This window comes from Plectropomus leopardus, chromosome 12 (assembly GCF_026936395.1).
Source record: "Plectropomus leopardus strain MGB_pleo_1.0 chromosome 12, ASM2693639v1, whole genome shotgun sequence".
Taxonomy (NCBI): domain Eukaryota; kingdom Metazoa; phylum Chordata; class Actinopteri; order Perciformes; family Serranidae; genus Plectropomus; species Plectropomus leopardus.
This window is the reverse complement of record NC_142187.1, coordinates 4,347,373-4,360,001: the sequence shown is the minus strand read 5'-3', so window position 1 is coordinate 4,360,001 and position 12,629 is coordinate 4,347,373. Positions and strand designations below refer to the sequence as shown.

The 12,629-nt window shown below is 37.6% G+C and overlaps 2 protein-coding genes across 3 annotated transcripts in view; one reads left to right on the top strand and one right to left on the bottom strand.

Moving 5' to 3' along the window:
* LOC121950960 (nucleoprotein TPR) overlaps nt 1-811 on the top strand; it is a 51,142-nt gene extending 50,331 nt beyond the window's left edge. For both annotated transcript variants that reach the window (XM_042497104.2, XM_088085064.1), the window contains exon 55: nt 405-811. In XM_042497104.2, coding sequence (XP_042353038.2) covers nt 405-460 — 56 coding nt within the window. In that variant the 3' untranslated portion in view covers nt 461-811. The remainder of the gene's footprint in view (nt 1-404) is intronic.
* A 442-nt stretch (nt 812-1,253) lies between these two features.
* prg4a (proteoglycan 4a) lies at nt 1,254-11,421 on the bottom strand. The gene is made up of 14 exons (XM_088085065.1): nt 11,217-11,421; nt 10,266-10,382; nt 8,709-8,822; nt 8,464-8,523; nt 6,102-6,164; nt 5,638-5,712; nt 5,303-5,521; nt 4,778-4,879; nt 4,355-4,441; nt 3,942-4,081; nt 3,698-3,857; nt 2,857-2,955; nt 2,031-2,156; nt 1,254-1,793 (listed from the first exon to the last, which is right to left on the bottom strand). Exons 1-14 carry the CDS (start codon nt 11,299-11,301, stop codon nt 1,609-1,611), a joined length of 1,632 nt encoding a protein of 543 aa, XP_087941191.1. The 5' UTR covers nt 11,302-11,421; the 3' UTR covers nt 1,254-1,608.
* Nucleotides 11,422-12,629: the final 1,208 nt, after the last annotated feature.

Genomic DNA, 12,629 nt, shown 5'->3' with positions numbered 1-12,629 from the left:
GAGGCTGAAAAAAACAGAGATCAAAAAGTAAACGCTGTGTGTGTTAGTGTGTGTGCATAAGCATGTGTTTATATTCTAAACCTGTCGTTCTGGTGTGTTGCAGAGAAAGAAAGTGGGGGGGGGGTACTGAACAGCCAGTTTTGTGAAAAGCTTCTCTTCCAGCAGTGAAATACTTCTTTAAGAACCGCTTTATAATCACTTATAGTACAAACACAATAAACTCCAGTCAGTCTGTGAGTAATGATGAAGCTGTTTATTGAAGTGCAGTAAGCAGAGAGCAGCGTACAAAAAGAAACAAAAATAATGAAGATAAAAATATCATGAACAAGGATGATGTTTGATCAAGTGGATCATCTAAGTCAATTCTAAACTGCTTCCTCCTCACATTCATCTGTTTTTTTCAGGGACTTTCTCACGAGGAGGAAGGGGCGGAGCCATGGGCAGAGGCGGCATCGCCTAACTATGATGTCACCAGCAGCAGCTCAGCCGTCTCATCCAATAAGAAAATGAAAAGATGACGCTTATTTCTCTAATTATTTTCTTTGTAGAATTTAGAGACATTGAGTATTTTCAATAAATCTGTCCATTCAAAAGCAATTATCACACTATAAAATGAAACATATGACCGTTTTGGATGTGTGCGATCCTCTCTGAGATATGTGAGGTCACATTGTGAAACCCAGTAAGGTTTTTTTTTTTAGTTTTGTGTTGTAATTTTAGTTTGACATGTATTCATGTATCTTTATTTCGCTATGTCTTTGGCCTGTTGATACACTTGTTTTAATAATAAAGATGAATTATGAGTAGCGGCGATATGTGGTTAATTTCTCATCAGTTGTGTGGTCCACTGAGTCAGTTTTATATCACTGAACATTAATCATTTTTGTTATTTGGTTTTTTATTGACTAAACCACGTACATTTCACACACATTATTTTTTTGACATAAAGAGTATTGTTTATTACAAACCTAATGGATAATATGTTTCATACTTGGTCATCTTGAAAATTCCTCAAAATGACTGGCAACCTTTTCCAAAAGCTTTTAACTTCCGTAGAAGTAATCTCCTAGGTGTCTTTTGCAGTTGGAAGGTTTAGGGTTTTATTGCAGTGTTGCGCTGTTAACCCTTTAAAACCTGGGCTTGAGAGAAAGAGGACAATGAGAGACTTAACAAATATTTAAAAATTAAAAGTTCTTAAAGTGATTTAAAAAAAAAAAATAAAAAATGTTTTCCTGTACTGTTTTAATGATATAATGACAAGATTATAAATAATTATAATTTTAATAATAATATTTTTTTCAATTTGGTAGACATTGTTTGTCAAGTTGCTCACTCAGTGCCTTTTTTCCCCATGTTTTCAAAATAAATCAAATCAATTTTCTCAGGCTTCACAGGTGTTAGAGGATTAAAATGTGTGATGGTGTTTAGTTGGCATTGTGCAAAAATGTACTTGGAAAAATAAAAGATCTTGATATGAATCTAGTTATTTCTTTTTTTAAAGGATATTGTTACATTTTGATCACTGGGCATATTTTCTCAGTAAAATTTGCTGTGCTATTGCAGAAAATGCCAGAACATGGCCTCTGTCTCCTTGTCATTGGGATGTCCCTACAGACAGCGCAGCCAGACTTGGATGGAGTTGGGAAGAGGAGGGTTAGCATTTTGAGCAGCCATGGCAGAGTGGGTTGCCACGGCAGCAGGACTGAGGATTGGCAAGGGTGCGAAGGCTGCAGATGGGTCAGGTTTGGCCAGCGCTGGCAGGTCGCCTGAGATCTGGACGCTGAAGAAGAGAGCTGCAGAGAAGACGAGAGTATATGACTTGATCTCAGACCAAACTAATCACACCGCATGCTGCAACTGGACGAGTGGAAAAGCTTCAGAAACATAGTTTAACACTGAGCTGCACTAGAATAAAAGAAAAACAGTGTATATTTGGCTCACAGTCAACATGCTAAATTACTTCTCTTTCTCCATTAATCTTGATGTTTTTCTAATGAGAATGAACAGAATGCACACAGGGTGGTTCTTACGTCCAGAGAAGACGTAGTGCTCATAGAGGTCGCTCCTCTGAGGGCTGGGCATGGACAAAGCAGAGGTGACTGGGGTGGGAAATCCCTTCAGAGACACTTTGATGTTGATCTCTCCACTTAGAAGAACTTAGAGACAAAAGAAATAAAAATAACACAGTTTAACCCTTTGAAAAGTGAGCAAATAGGTTTGATTTCTTCAAAAACATTGAAAAAAAGTCAATTGGCAACAAAGAAGGAAATGACAAAATTTGAAAAGAAATTAGTCATTTAAAAAAGTACAAGAAAATTACCTGGAAATTAGTTTAAAAAATAAAAATAAAATTATGCTCAAAAAATAAACGTGTTGTATGAAATTATAAATATAGTGTTTCCTTAGCCTTTTAAAAATAATTTTCTAAGTCTACAAACTTCTTGCAATTTGTAGAACATTGTAGCTACGTACATGTAGCAGTGTACTTGCAGCGTGGGAATGACTGTAATGGAAAATAGCAGCTCTTTCTACCTTGAAACATTGCCTATAAAAGCTTCTAGACTCAGCTGATGATGTTTCAACAGGAATACAATCTGAATGGGAGGAGAAATTAACAGTCACCGACTAAGATCATGTTTCTCAGATGTTACATGTAGCAGTGTATGTAATGTCGTCGCATGCCAGGAGCAGATGACCATATAAAGAAATTTGTCACAAAAGTAGGAAAAATTGTTGGAAGTGGAGTATTTAGAAGGGTATTTAGAAGTGGCTTTTAATTCATTCTCTGGGCTTTTGATCATTTCCATTTTCTATTTTCCCAACCCTCTGGGGGTAATGCATTGTCAGGCCACTCACCAGCCTGGCGAGCGAAACGTCTGTTGGCAGAGCTCCTGGGTTTGATGCTGCACGAGGGAGTGCTGTCCAGAGGAAAGGTGAACCTCTGCATGATGTCTCCTAGAGGATAAACATGGAGAGTTACCATCAGTGATGTTCATAAACTTGGATGGCATCAAAAAGACACAGTATGTCCAACTATCTGCAAGTTTGTTTCGTTCATTTATCTAGAGAGTGTTGACAGAGCACGTAGAATAGAATGTAGAGTAGAATAAGCACCATATTTTATTATGGATTTCTACTGATTATTTTAAAATAAATAAATAAATCGATGACAGAGATGGATTTGCCTCTTTGAGAGAATATATAGTAAATGACTACATACATAAGGCAATTTTAGTTCTTTGTGCACAGGCATATTTTCAAGGTGGAGCTCTCTGCAAAGATGCCATCTTCCATTTAACATATTGTTAGAGGGGCCTCCCACCTCATGGGCCCCGGTGCAACTGCACTGTCTGTATTCACGGCCCCGCTCAGGTGGCAACAACAACAGCTTCTAAACCAACAGACACGTCCACCGACCTGCATTTGGGTCACATCTTGACCCCAGTTTCATTTAATAATACAGACCATGAGCTGGAGTTGAAAGCCCCCAAAAAGTGGTGAGCGGACCTTAAGTTGAGGTTATTGTTCTCACAAAACCTCACTGTGCTCTCGGCCAGTCAGCCAGTGCGTTGCTCTTGGTTGGTGGCTGTCTGTGCACTGGGCTAGCTGCTAGTGCTTGTAGTGAATCCTCCCCACCCTGGATTGTGACTCTGTCACGCTGTTTGTTGGTTTATTTGTGTCTTTCTGTTTTCCTCACCGCTCTTAAAGAAGTACACAGTCTCTGGTCTGCTCATGGTGGCTGGTACTGCCAGTGCAGCGCGGATGCTTCCTGTCAGACCTGGAAACTCAGAGGCCAGAGGTTTGGGGTAGCCCGGCTCCATCACCATGTTCCCATCGAGACGCCAGGTCTGGTCTCCCTGGTTGGATGGTAGTTGTAGTCAAGGCAGTGATAGCAGAAATGACACCGTGGTTGTAATAATGGGTTATAGTAATATTTGTACCTTGATGATGTAGGTGTTTCCGTCGCAGTTGCAGCGTGTGAAGACAGTATCAATGGGAGCGGGGACACCCAGAGTGTCCATGATATTCTGTGGAGGACCAACTAAGCGACTGACAGGGTCCACTGACCAAAACAGCTCACCTAAAACAACACACACACACACACACACACACACACACACACACACACACACAAATATATATATATATATATATATATATATATATATGTGTATATCAGTCAACATATGTTACTGTGTGTTACTGTGATTGATTGATAGTATATATCAATCAATCACAGTAACACACATAGATTACACTCAAATCATACATAAACACTATTTTGACATTATATGCTTCAATAAGTATGACAGTAACAATATGATTTATCCTTGGTGACAACGGGATGACTGACCTTTAAATATTAGTATGGTCCCATTGCTGAGAGCTGTGAGTCCATTGATGGGAGCGTCACTACATAGGTTGACATCAGCAAGGAGTCCTACACACACACACACACACACAAAAAATTGTATTACACACTACATTTTACATTAATTACACACACAACACCTTTTCTTACCGCATATGTGATTTATTTACAGAATAGGTCACTTTTAAATGGCATTTTTCCCCCATTATTTTTAGTATTATAAGCCAAACAAATCAATAGATTTTGATGTAGAGACACTAAAAGTGTCACGAGGAAATCTTTCTAAATTATTTGATTAGCTGTCATTACTGTAAACATATGTGTCTAATTTAAAAAAATATATAATATTTGTAATACAGTATATGTAAAGACACGAAAGCGTTAATTTGTTCAAAATGCAACGACCTGTCCCTGGTCCCTCAGAACCTCCATCCACCACAGAGAGACCCAAAGCCTGGGCCACATCCTGCAGGGTGCTGGGTCTGGAGTCAGCTGGAACACTGAAATCTGGAAACACTGGAACAAAAACACAATTAACAAACAAACAAACAAACAAACAAAACAAACAAATACACAAATTATAGTTAATTATGCATTTTTTTGCTATGGTTAAAATACACCCCAATCATATTTAACACATTTTATATTGAAATTGAATTTAAGATAATCTCTGTATTATTAACCTTGACTTGGTCCATGCTGATCCTTTTATTTTATTTTATTACTTTGTTATATTACTTTACTATTCCTTTTTTATTGTTATTTATTATTTTTCAAATCAAATTAATTATTTATGTATTTTGGCTAATTTATAATCTGTCAGTATTATTATTATTGTTATTGTCTTTGTCATTGTTCCAGATAAGCAGAAGAAAATGGATGAATGGATGCTGAAATTTTCATAGAAATATTGTTTAAAAAAACAACAACCTTGTCTTGGCCCTGATGGAGCCACTCCATCAGGTGGCAACACCATATGGACATTTCCATCAGCACCTCCAGGACCGGAGGGACTGACAGGAGCACTGCTGCCCAGAGACAGAGCACTGTAGCTGGGCAGAGAGGAGCCAGGGACTGGGGAGTCTGGAAGTCCAGTATGAGATGAAGGGATGGACACTGGCAGTCCACCAACAGGGATGTTACGTCCACCTACAGGAGACAAAGGAAGGGGATAGTTTTAATGTTTTTATGTAATTAGAAAAAATATCTCTTGGGATTTTATTTTTAAAGCAAGGAAATAAAATAATAAAGAAAATATTCTAAACCATTTTGCTGTGGATTGGATGGTACAACGGGAGGGGCGGGGCCAGAGGCGGTCATTGTGTTGAGGCCCATTGCACCTGGACAGTGAGTCCGAGGGTACAGGGAGCAGAGTGACCTTGCTACATAAAAAAAAAGCAATAAAAAAAATGTAAAAAAATGTATATACTATATCTTAAATTACCATCATATGAAACCGCATCAATCATTTCAATAAATGAAACATAAAATGAAACATCCACAGAATTATGTTTTGTTACTATGCAGCAGTAATAAAGTTCACTGCCACATAAAGTCCTATAAAACCTTAATGTGCTGATTTTTGCATGGATCTAACAAACTAGATTCAGTGTGTGAATTAGAAGGGCTGTTTGGCAGGTTGAGTTACTTTTTGGACGGAGCACAGAGCTATTTCCCACTGATTCTTGTCTCAGAAAAACAACAAATTCAGCATGAGGACAACATGTACCTGTGTACCATTCCTCGCTCTCACTGTTGGAATTCTTCTGACTTCTCTGGGATTTCCGTTTCACTAGAGAAGAGAAAATAACGGGGAAAAAAGAAATATATCAGTTTTATGAGATCTGTGAGGATGCACCTGTTATCCATCATCAGTTTGGTATTCAAAAAAAGAAAAGGGCAGCTGCTTGGTATTCAAAAATAAGGAGAACATCAGAACTCACAGCAAGTTCATTTATAAGGCTGTTATGGCGGGCCCCTGAGGACAATAATATGACGGGCCCTACTTACAGATTTTGCACCCAAACTAGCTACTGTGAATCGTATTGTCACATGATTAAATAACAACATTGGACAATATTATCATTATAAATATAATCCAACAGTCAATATTACGTATCTATATGAAAAGAATACCAAAGAAAACAGAAAATATTTATATTTTTGATAGTTTATGTAAAATAAGCGTATAATTTGTTATCGATTGATATAGACTATTTTACTTAAAAAGAAACAAAAAAAGGAAAAGAACCATGGCATTGGTGGGGTTTGCCTTTTAATTACAACTTTTTAAATCAAACATAATTCTTCTTTGAACACAGGTGAATTTTTGAGATTGCAGTCTGATTCACTCATAAGCACCCCCTTTCCAGCTAATACATTATTGTATTCTCTTAAGCTTATTAGACAAGTTAATTTCATTAATGGTAGATGTGTAGGCCTGCATTATATTGTCCTCTCCTCTTTAAGTCAAAATTAGGAACTACATAATGTGGCGTACCTTCCCTTAATAGTCAAGGATGGTTTAAGATAGCGCAGTGATACGAGAGATGTGAAGTGACCAAACACCTGTATGTTGTGCTGTGTGTACAGTGGAGTTATTGTCCCTCTGAACACGCGGACGCTAAAACGACGGAGAAACTGAGGAGACGTTGTCCCCGTGCTGTCCTTACCTTAAAAAAATCAAGTTATAAAGTTAAAAAGGCTGTAAGAAAGCAGCCTAACACTAGCAAAGCGGCAGAAGTTAAGACAGCTACTAGCTAGCCTGCAGCAACTCCGAGGAGAAACTGGACGCCCGAGCAGTGGACAAAATACGGGAAGACACATACTACCGAATGGGAAAATGAAGATAAACAAAAAGAAAATGTACATTTTTCCATTTCAAGGTGTTTTTTTTTTTAACGGCGTGGCAGTCAACCTTCACACAGGTAAGCTAGTAACGTCACAGACTTCTTATACATATGTGAGTAAGTTATTTGTGTAGTAAGAGGACATGGTGTGTAAGTTGAAATAAGGTAAATAAAAATGCTAACAGTTAATACACGTAGGCTATGTATTTACTTTAAGTTTATAACTAAATTATAGTGAAGCAACATGAGGTCTCTCATTTGATAGGATATATATTGATAATACACTGTATCTAATTACACTGGGCCTTTTAAGGACCTAGGCATAAGAGCTGTTCAGACGAAACTGATTTTATAATGGCACACTAAACATTTTGGGTGTTACTTTCTTGATATAACAACTCATTTGGCAATGTTGTTAGACTTAAAAAGCAGTGTAAATGCTTTGGCAGAGGCAGAGGATTTTGGGCTGTGGCTGCTTTAACCACTGTTCATAACGTGACAAATTTTTCATTCATTAGTAAACTCTAGCTATAAAATGAAAGGGTTTTTCGCAGCCTCTAGCAGCAGCCGTAGACTGATGAAGATAATTTGTGTAGTGCATATAGTGTGTGATGATGTTTTTTGGTATGTGGCTGTGTCAGCTGTGTTCTCTGTGAGCGCTGGTGTTCTACCTGTTTTTGGATTCTTGCCACAGCCGTGCTCCTCTATACATTGTATTGGATTTTTGGAGTCACTCACACTGCTGTTTTTTTTTTTAACAACACAGTATTCAGCTTTTTAAAGCTTGCTTGAAGAGCCTAAAGCTTAAAACTATTTTGAAATTCTGAGAAGCTGCCTGTTTAAGGTCTTTGCATTACTTTGCATCTGTATTTATGCATAGAATTTTTTTTTTTTTCAATTGTCTGCAGTCATGGGTCACGTCCTTTTTTCGTTGTGCCACTGCTGAACTATTTGCGGATTGCTCAATGCATTTAACACGTATACAAAATATAGGCTAATTCATGTACAAAAAAGTTCATTATGTCAATTCAGATTAATTTTCCAACTACATCTAACAGGGAATATAAAAAAGAAAAAAAAGGAACTAATTGACAGGTTTAGGTTAGGATTTTCTTTGACAACTATATTCAGTTACCAGTGATATATCCAGTAGGTGATGGCAAATTCCATCCTAATAGCTACAATTATAGAGAAGTGGAAGCCCTTCTGTCTGTTAGTTGGTTGTCATTGATGGCTACCAACCTGAAGCTGCAGCCCTCACAGGCTGGAAAGTCCTGGTGTGTGGAACTGACACACTGGCATCTGTGGACAGAGAGACAAAGTGGAACAAAGCCATCAAATAATGATATTTTGTCTGTTTGTCTGTTCATTCACACTTCTTAAAGCTTCATTATGTTAAACTCGGTTGTTATTGTGTATGTGTCGCACAGTGGTGCGCTGTGTATACTTGTGTGGTTGTAGTGGTTGTTGTGGTTGTTGGCCATTACCGCAGTGTAGCTGGTAGTCATGACAACAGGTGTTGTACTGGATGCACAGTGGATCACACTCGCACAGCCGACCACGCCTGAATGTCTCACCACAGCGACCCTGACAGGACTGAACTGAGAACAACAGACAGAGCAAAAAAACATGATCAACCCAGCTTCATACAGTCAAAACTGTAATATTTAACTCCAAACTCCAAACTAGCAGACACAAATTATTGCCTCATAATGTTATTATAGCTAATGTATTATCAAACAGTCGTCCATTTATGCATCCAACAGACACACAGGAATTCAAGCTTTCTGTTGGAGTCTGGTTTTGGCCAATTGACACATTCCCATGCACTTCCTGTGTTTTTGTTAGAAGCCTGAAAATAAGGTCTGTTGTTAATATTTGCATAAGAGGTTTTAAGTAAGTATAAAAATACACCGCTCACAAACTTTGAAACTTATATGTGTCATAAAGACATTTGCTAACAAGCGGCTAAATGAGACCACATAACGTCATCATGCCGAACTGTGCTGAACATGGCTTTACAGCCTTGTAGTTTAGCGACACGTCTGTATTGTAGTTCCTTGTTTCTTAACAATAGCTTTTTATGCCTGCCAATTACATTTACACAAAAATCCTGAAAGTGGTGGTAATTTGTGAAGATTATCTTTCTGAACTAAATGTCTAAGTACATTTATTTACCACATAGCTTATTTTCTGCAATGATCCAACTGAAAAATCCCTTTTTGATTTGTGGAGTTCTGGGAAATCTCCAAACATATTTATTTCTGTTGTTAATCTCAGCCGTAACTGTTAAGTTTAAAAATATGTAGTTAAACATTGTGGTGTGGCCTATCTTTCTTTTGGGCTTATTATATGTATTATATTCTATCAGCCTAGAAGCAGATGTTCTAATAACCGAGCTAAAAGAATCCAAAAACTTTATATAAACTAAAACAGAAAGCTTAAAGAAGCTTAAAGTTAATAGAAACCAAAATATTAAACACTCAGAAGTTTTATGGAAACAAAAAAAATTAGCAAAGACAAGCTAAAAAGTTAATAGAAACCAAAACAATACGCTAAAGAGGCTCATTGGCTCCATAGAAACCAATAAATTAGCTAAAGGGAGCTTAAAAGTTAGAAACCAAACAAAAGGCTAAAAAGCCTTATAAAATTCAAAACCATGAGCAAAACAAGTGAAAAGAGTTCATAGAAACCAAAATAATAAGTAAAAGAAGCATTCTGGATTAGTCAGCGTGAGAGCATGACCAACCCCTATCACATTTGAACCGTTAGATTCATTAATGATATAAAAAAATAATTCCTTCAGCTTTAAGACAAAAACATAAAGCTTATGCTGCAAAATGTAATCATTATAAACCTTAAGTCAGAGACAGGCTGCACTGCGCACTTATTACCTTCATGTCTAACTCTTTGGTCTGTATTACTTCGCTATATCATATAGCTTTGCTATGTCATGCTACTTTTTGAAGCTATCACATAATAATTCGCACAGATGAATCAATAAAACTGTACTGTTGTATATCATGCTCTGTTGAGTGTCCTACCAGAGTTGCAGGTAGTCAGAAAGTCTGGGCAGCACTCGTTATGTTGCAGGCAGCTGAAGTCGCAGGTACACTGCTGGCCTCTGGTGAAAACCTCGCCACAACGACCCACACAGCTGCCTGAAGAGAGATCGCATTACACAATATTATTAGGTATTTTTAGGCATAGAAGATGTGTTACTGGATAAAATCAGGCATATGGGGACATCATTTGAAGGTATAAGGCTTTATATGTGCATGATGAGACATATCATTTCATCAAAGGTACATAATTATGAATCATAATGTGAATTTTTGGAAGTGCAGAGTAATACACTGCAAAGTATCCTGTATATTACGTAATATGACAACTTCATTAGTAGACATTTTTGATATATTTGGTGCATTACCTCATCATGTAAGGCACACCAGTGATATTATTGCATTATTAGATAAAGAATGACTTTCTAATGCGCAATAATGCACCAGAAAAGGTATTCAAAAGTCAATTTAACCCTTTGAAACCTGGATCCGTTTTTTTGTGCAGCGTTCAGATGGCTTTCACAAAAATTTAAACCTTTAAATTGTGATCACATTCCTTTGATTTGTTTCCCCAAAAACATGGGAAAAAGGCAGTCACTAACTTGGCTCGAAATGTCTAGCACATTGCAAAAAATGAGTAAAAGATGACAAGAAAATGACCTGAAAATTAGCTTTAAAAGAGACATATATATATATATTTATTTTTAGTTTAGCTTTTTTTTCCATGTAATTTTCCTGTATCTTCATACTAATGTCTTGATAAGTTTTAGGTCATTTCTTTGTAAGTTGTTCATTGTCTTCTTTCGTTCTTTGAAAAAAATAAATTAAGCCAATTTGCACAGGTTTTAAAGGGTTAAACACAGTGTGTTGGTACACAAACACAAAGCGCCACAGTGTAGATTTAGGAGGTAAAACAAATGCGTCAGAGCGTACCTGGTCCAGCAGCAGCAGTGTAGGTAACAGTGAGGCCAAGCAACAAGGACCACAGTGCCGTTTTTATCATCATCCTCATCATCATCTCACTCAAGTTTCTGTCCAAATGGAATCTAAGCTGACTAAAGTCTAAAGACTATGATACAGCAAGGGAGCGTAAGAGAGACACTACCACAGTAACCGAAAGAGAGTGAGAAAATCAGTAGTTGCCTTCTCAGTGTGTCACCTCTTCTTCTTCGTCTTCAATCTGTCCGTCTGCTGGTTTTATAAATGAGACAAAGGCACTGAGACAGGACACTTTTAATTAGCATCACACACACAACCAAACACTCACTCATACTACACCCACAGACTAATTAAAAACTGCCGAGACGTATTTAAACTTCCTACACTGGCAATAAATGAACTCCTACACACAGTTAACCGCTGCCAGACCACAGGTGGAAAGTAACTAATTTCACAATACCTCAGTTACTTTTTACTGTGTTTTTGGTTGAAAAAAAAGTCTTCTACTACTTTGTCATTCTTTGTGTTTTTTATACTCTGCATTTTACAGTTGCAATAATTTTGTCATCTAGTATTAGGGCTGAAACGATTCCTCGAATAATTCGAGTAACTCGATTACAAAAAATGATCGAGGAATTTTCTCTGCCTCGAGGAATCGTTTAATTTTGCCAGCTCAAAGCATGGTATTTCGCCCGGACTACTTTTAATGCGGCACAACGCGCGGACGTCACGCACGTAAAGGAATAAAAAAGAGGCAGCGGATATGTTTGGTTTTAACCATGGATGAAGAGGTAACAATGAAGAAGGCGACGAAAGCGAAGAGAAAGGCACAAAGAAAAGGCAGAAAATGTCAAAAGTGTGGGAGCATTTCAAGCTGGACACCGAGGCGAACACTGCTGCGTGTATTCACTGTAAGACAGCGCTTGCATACAACAAAAGTACGTCTTCAATGTTGCAGCATCTCCACCGAAGGCCCCCTGTTTACTCCGAGAGCGGAGGACCGTCACCGGAGACAAGGCAAAATTAAGTTAAGGTAGTGCTAATTAATGAGATTAACGTTACTGTACCTTGCTAACATAACGTTAGCCCTGCGGAGGGCTAGGTTTCTATTAATTATGACTACTGTCGATGCGTGGCTAACGTGCCTTTCACACAGGCTTTATTTAATCTGTAAAAACACAGCGCTGCAGAGTGATGAGGGTGGAAAATAAAAACATATTAAAGCTAACTGGGTAGTTAAAAAAGGAAACCAATGGTTCATTGTTAGATGAAATGTCTTATTGTCTCATGTATATTTATAATTGCTCTTTAACTAAACAGAAATATGTTTTATCCGATTCCATCGATTAATCGATGGAATTTTCAGTAGAATACTAGATTATTAAAATATTCGATAGCTGCAGCCCT

Coding starts and splice junctions, on each gene's coding strand:
- prg4a (XM_088085065.1), bottom strand. CDS start 11,301: ATGATGATGAGGATGATGATAAAAACGGCACTGTGGTCCTTGTTGCTT. Junction 6,165..8,463: donor TGTGAGGGCTGCAGCTTCAG/GTTGGTAGCCAT, acceptor TCTCTTCTCTAG/TGAAACGGAAATCCCAGAGA. Junction 5,713..6,101: donor GAGCGAGGAATGGTACACAG/GTACATGTTGTC, acceptor CTCACTGTCCAG/GTGCAATGGGCCTCAACACA.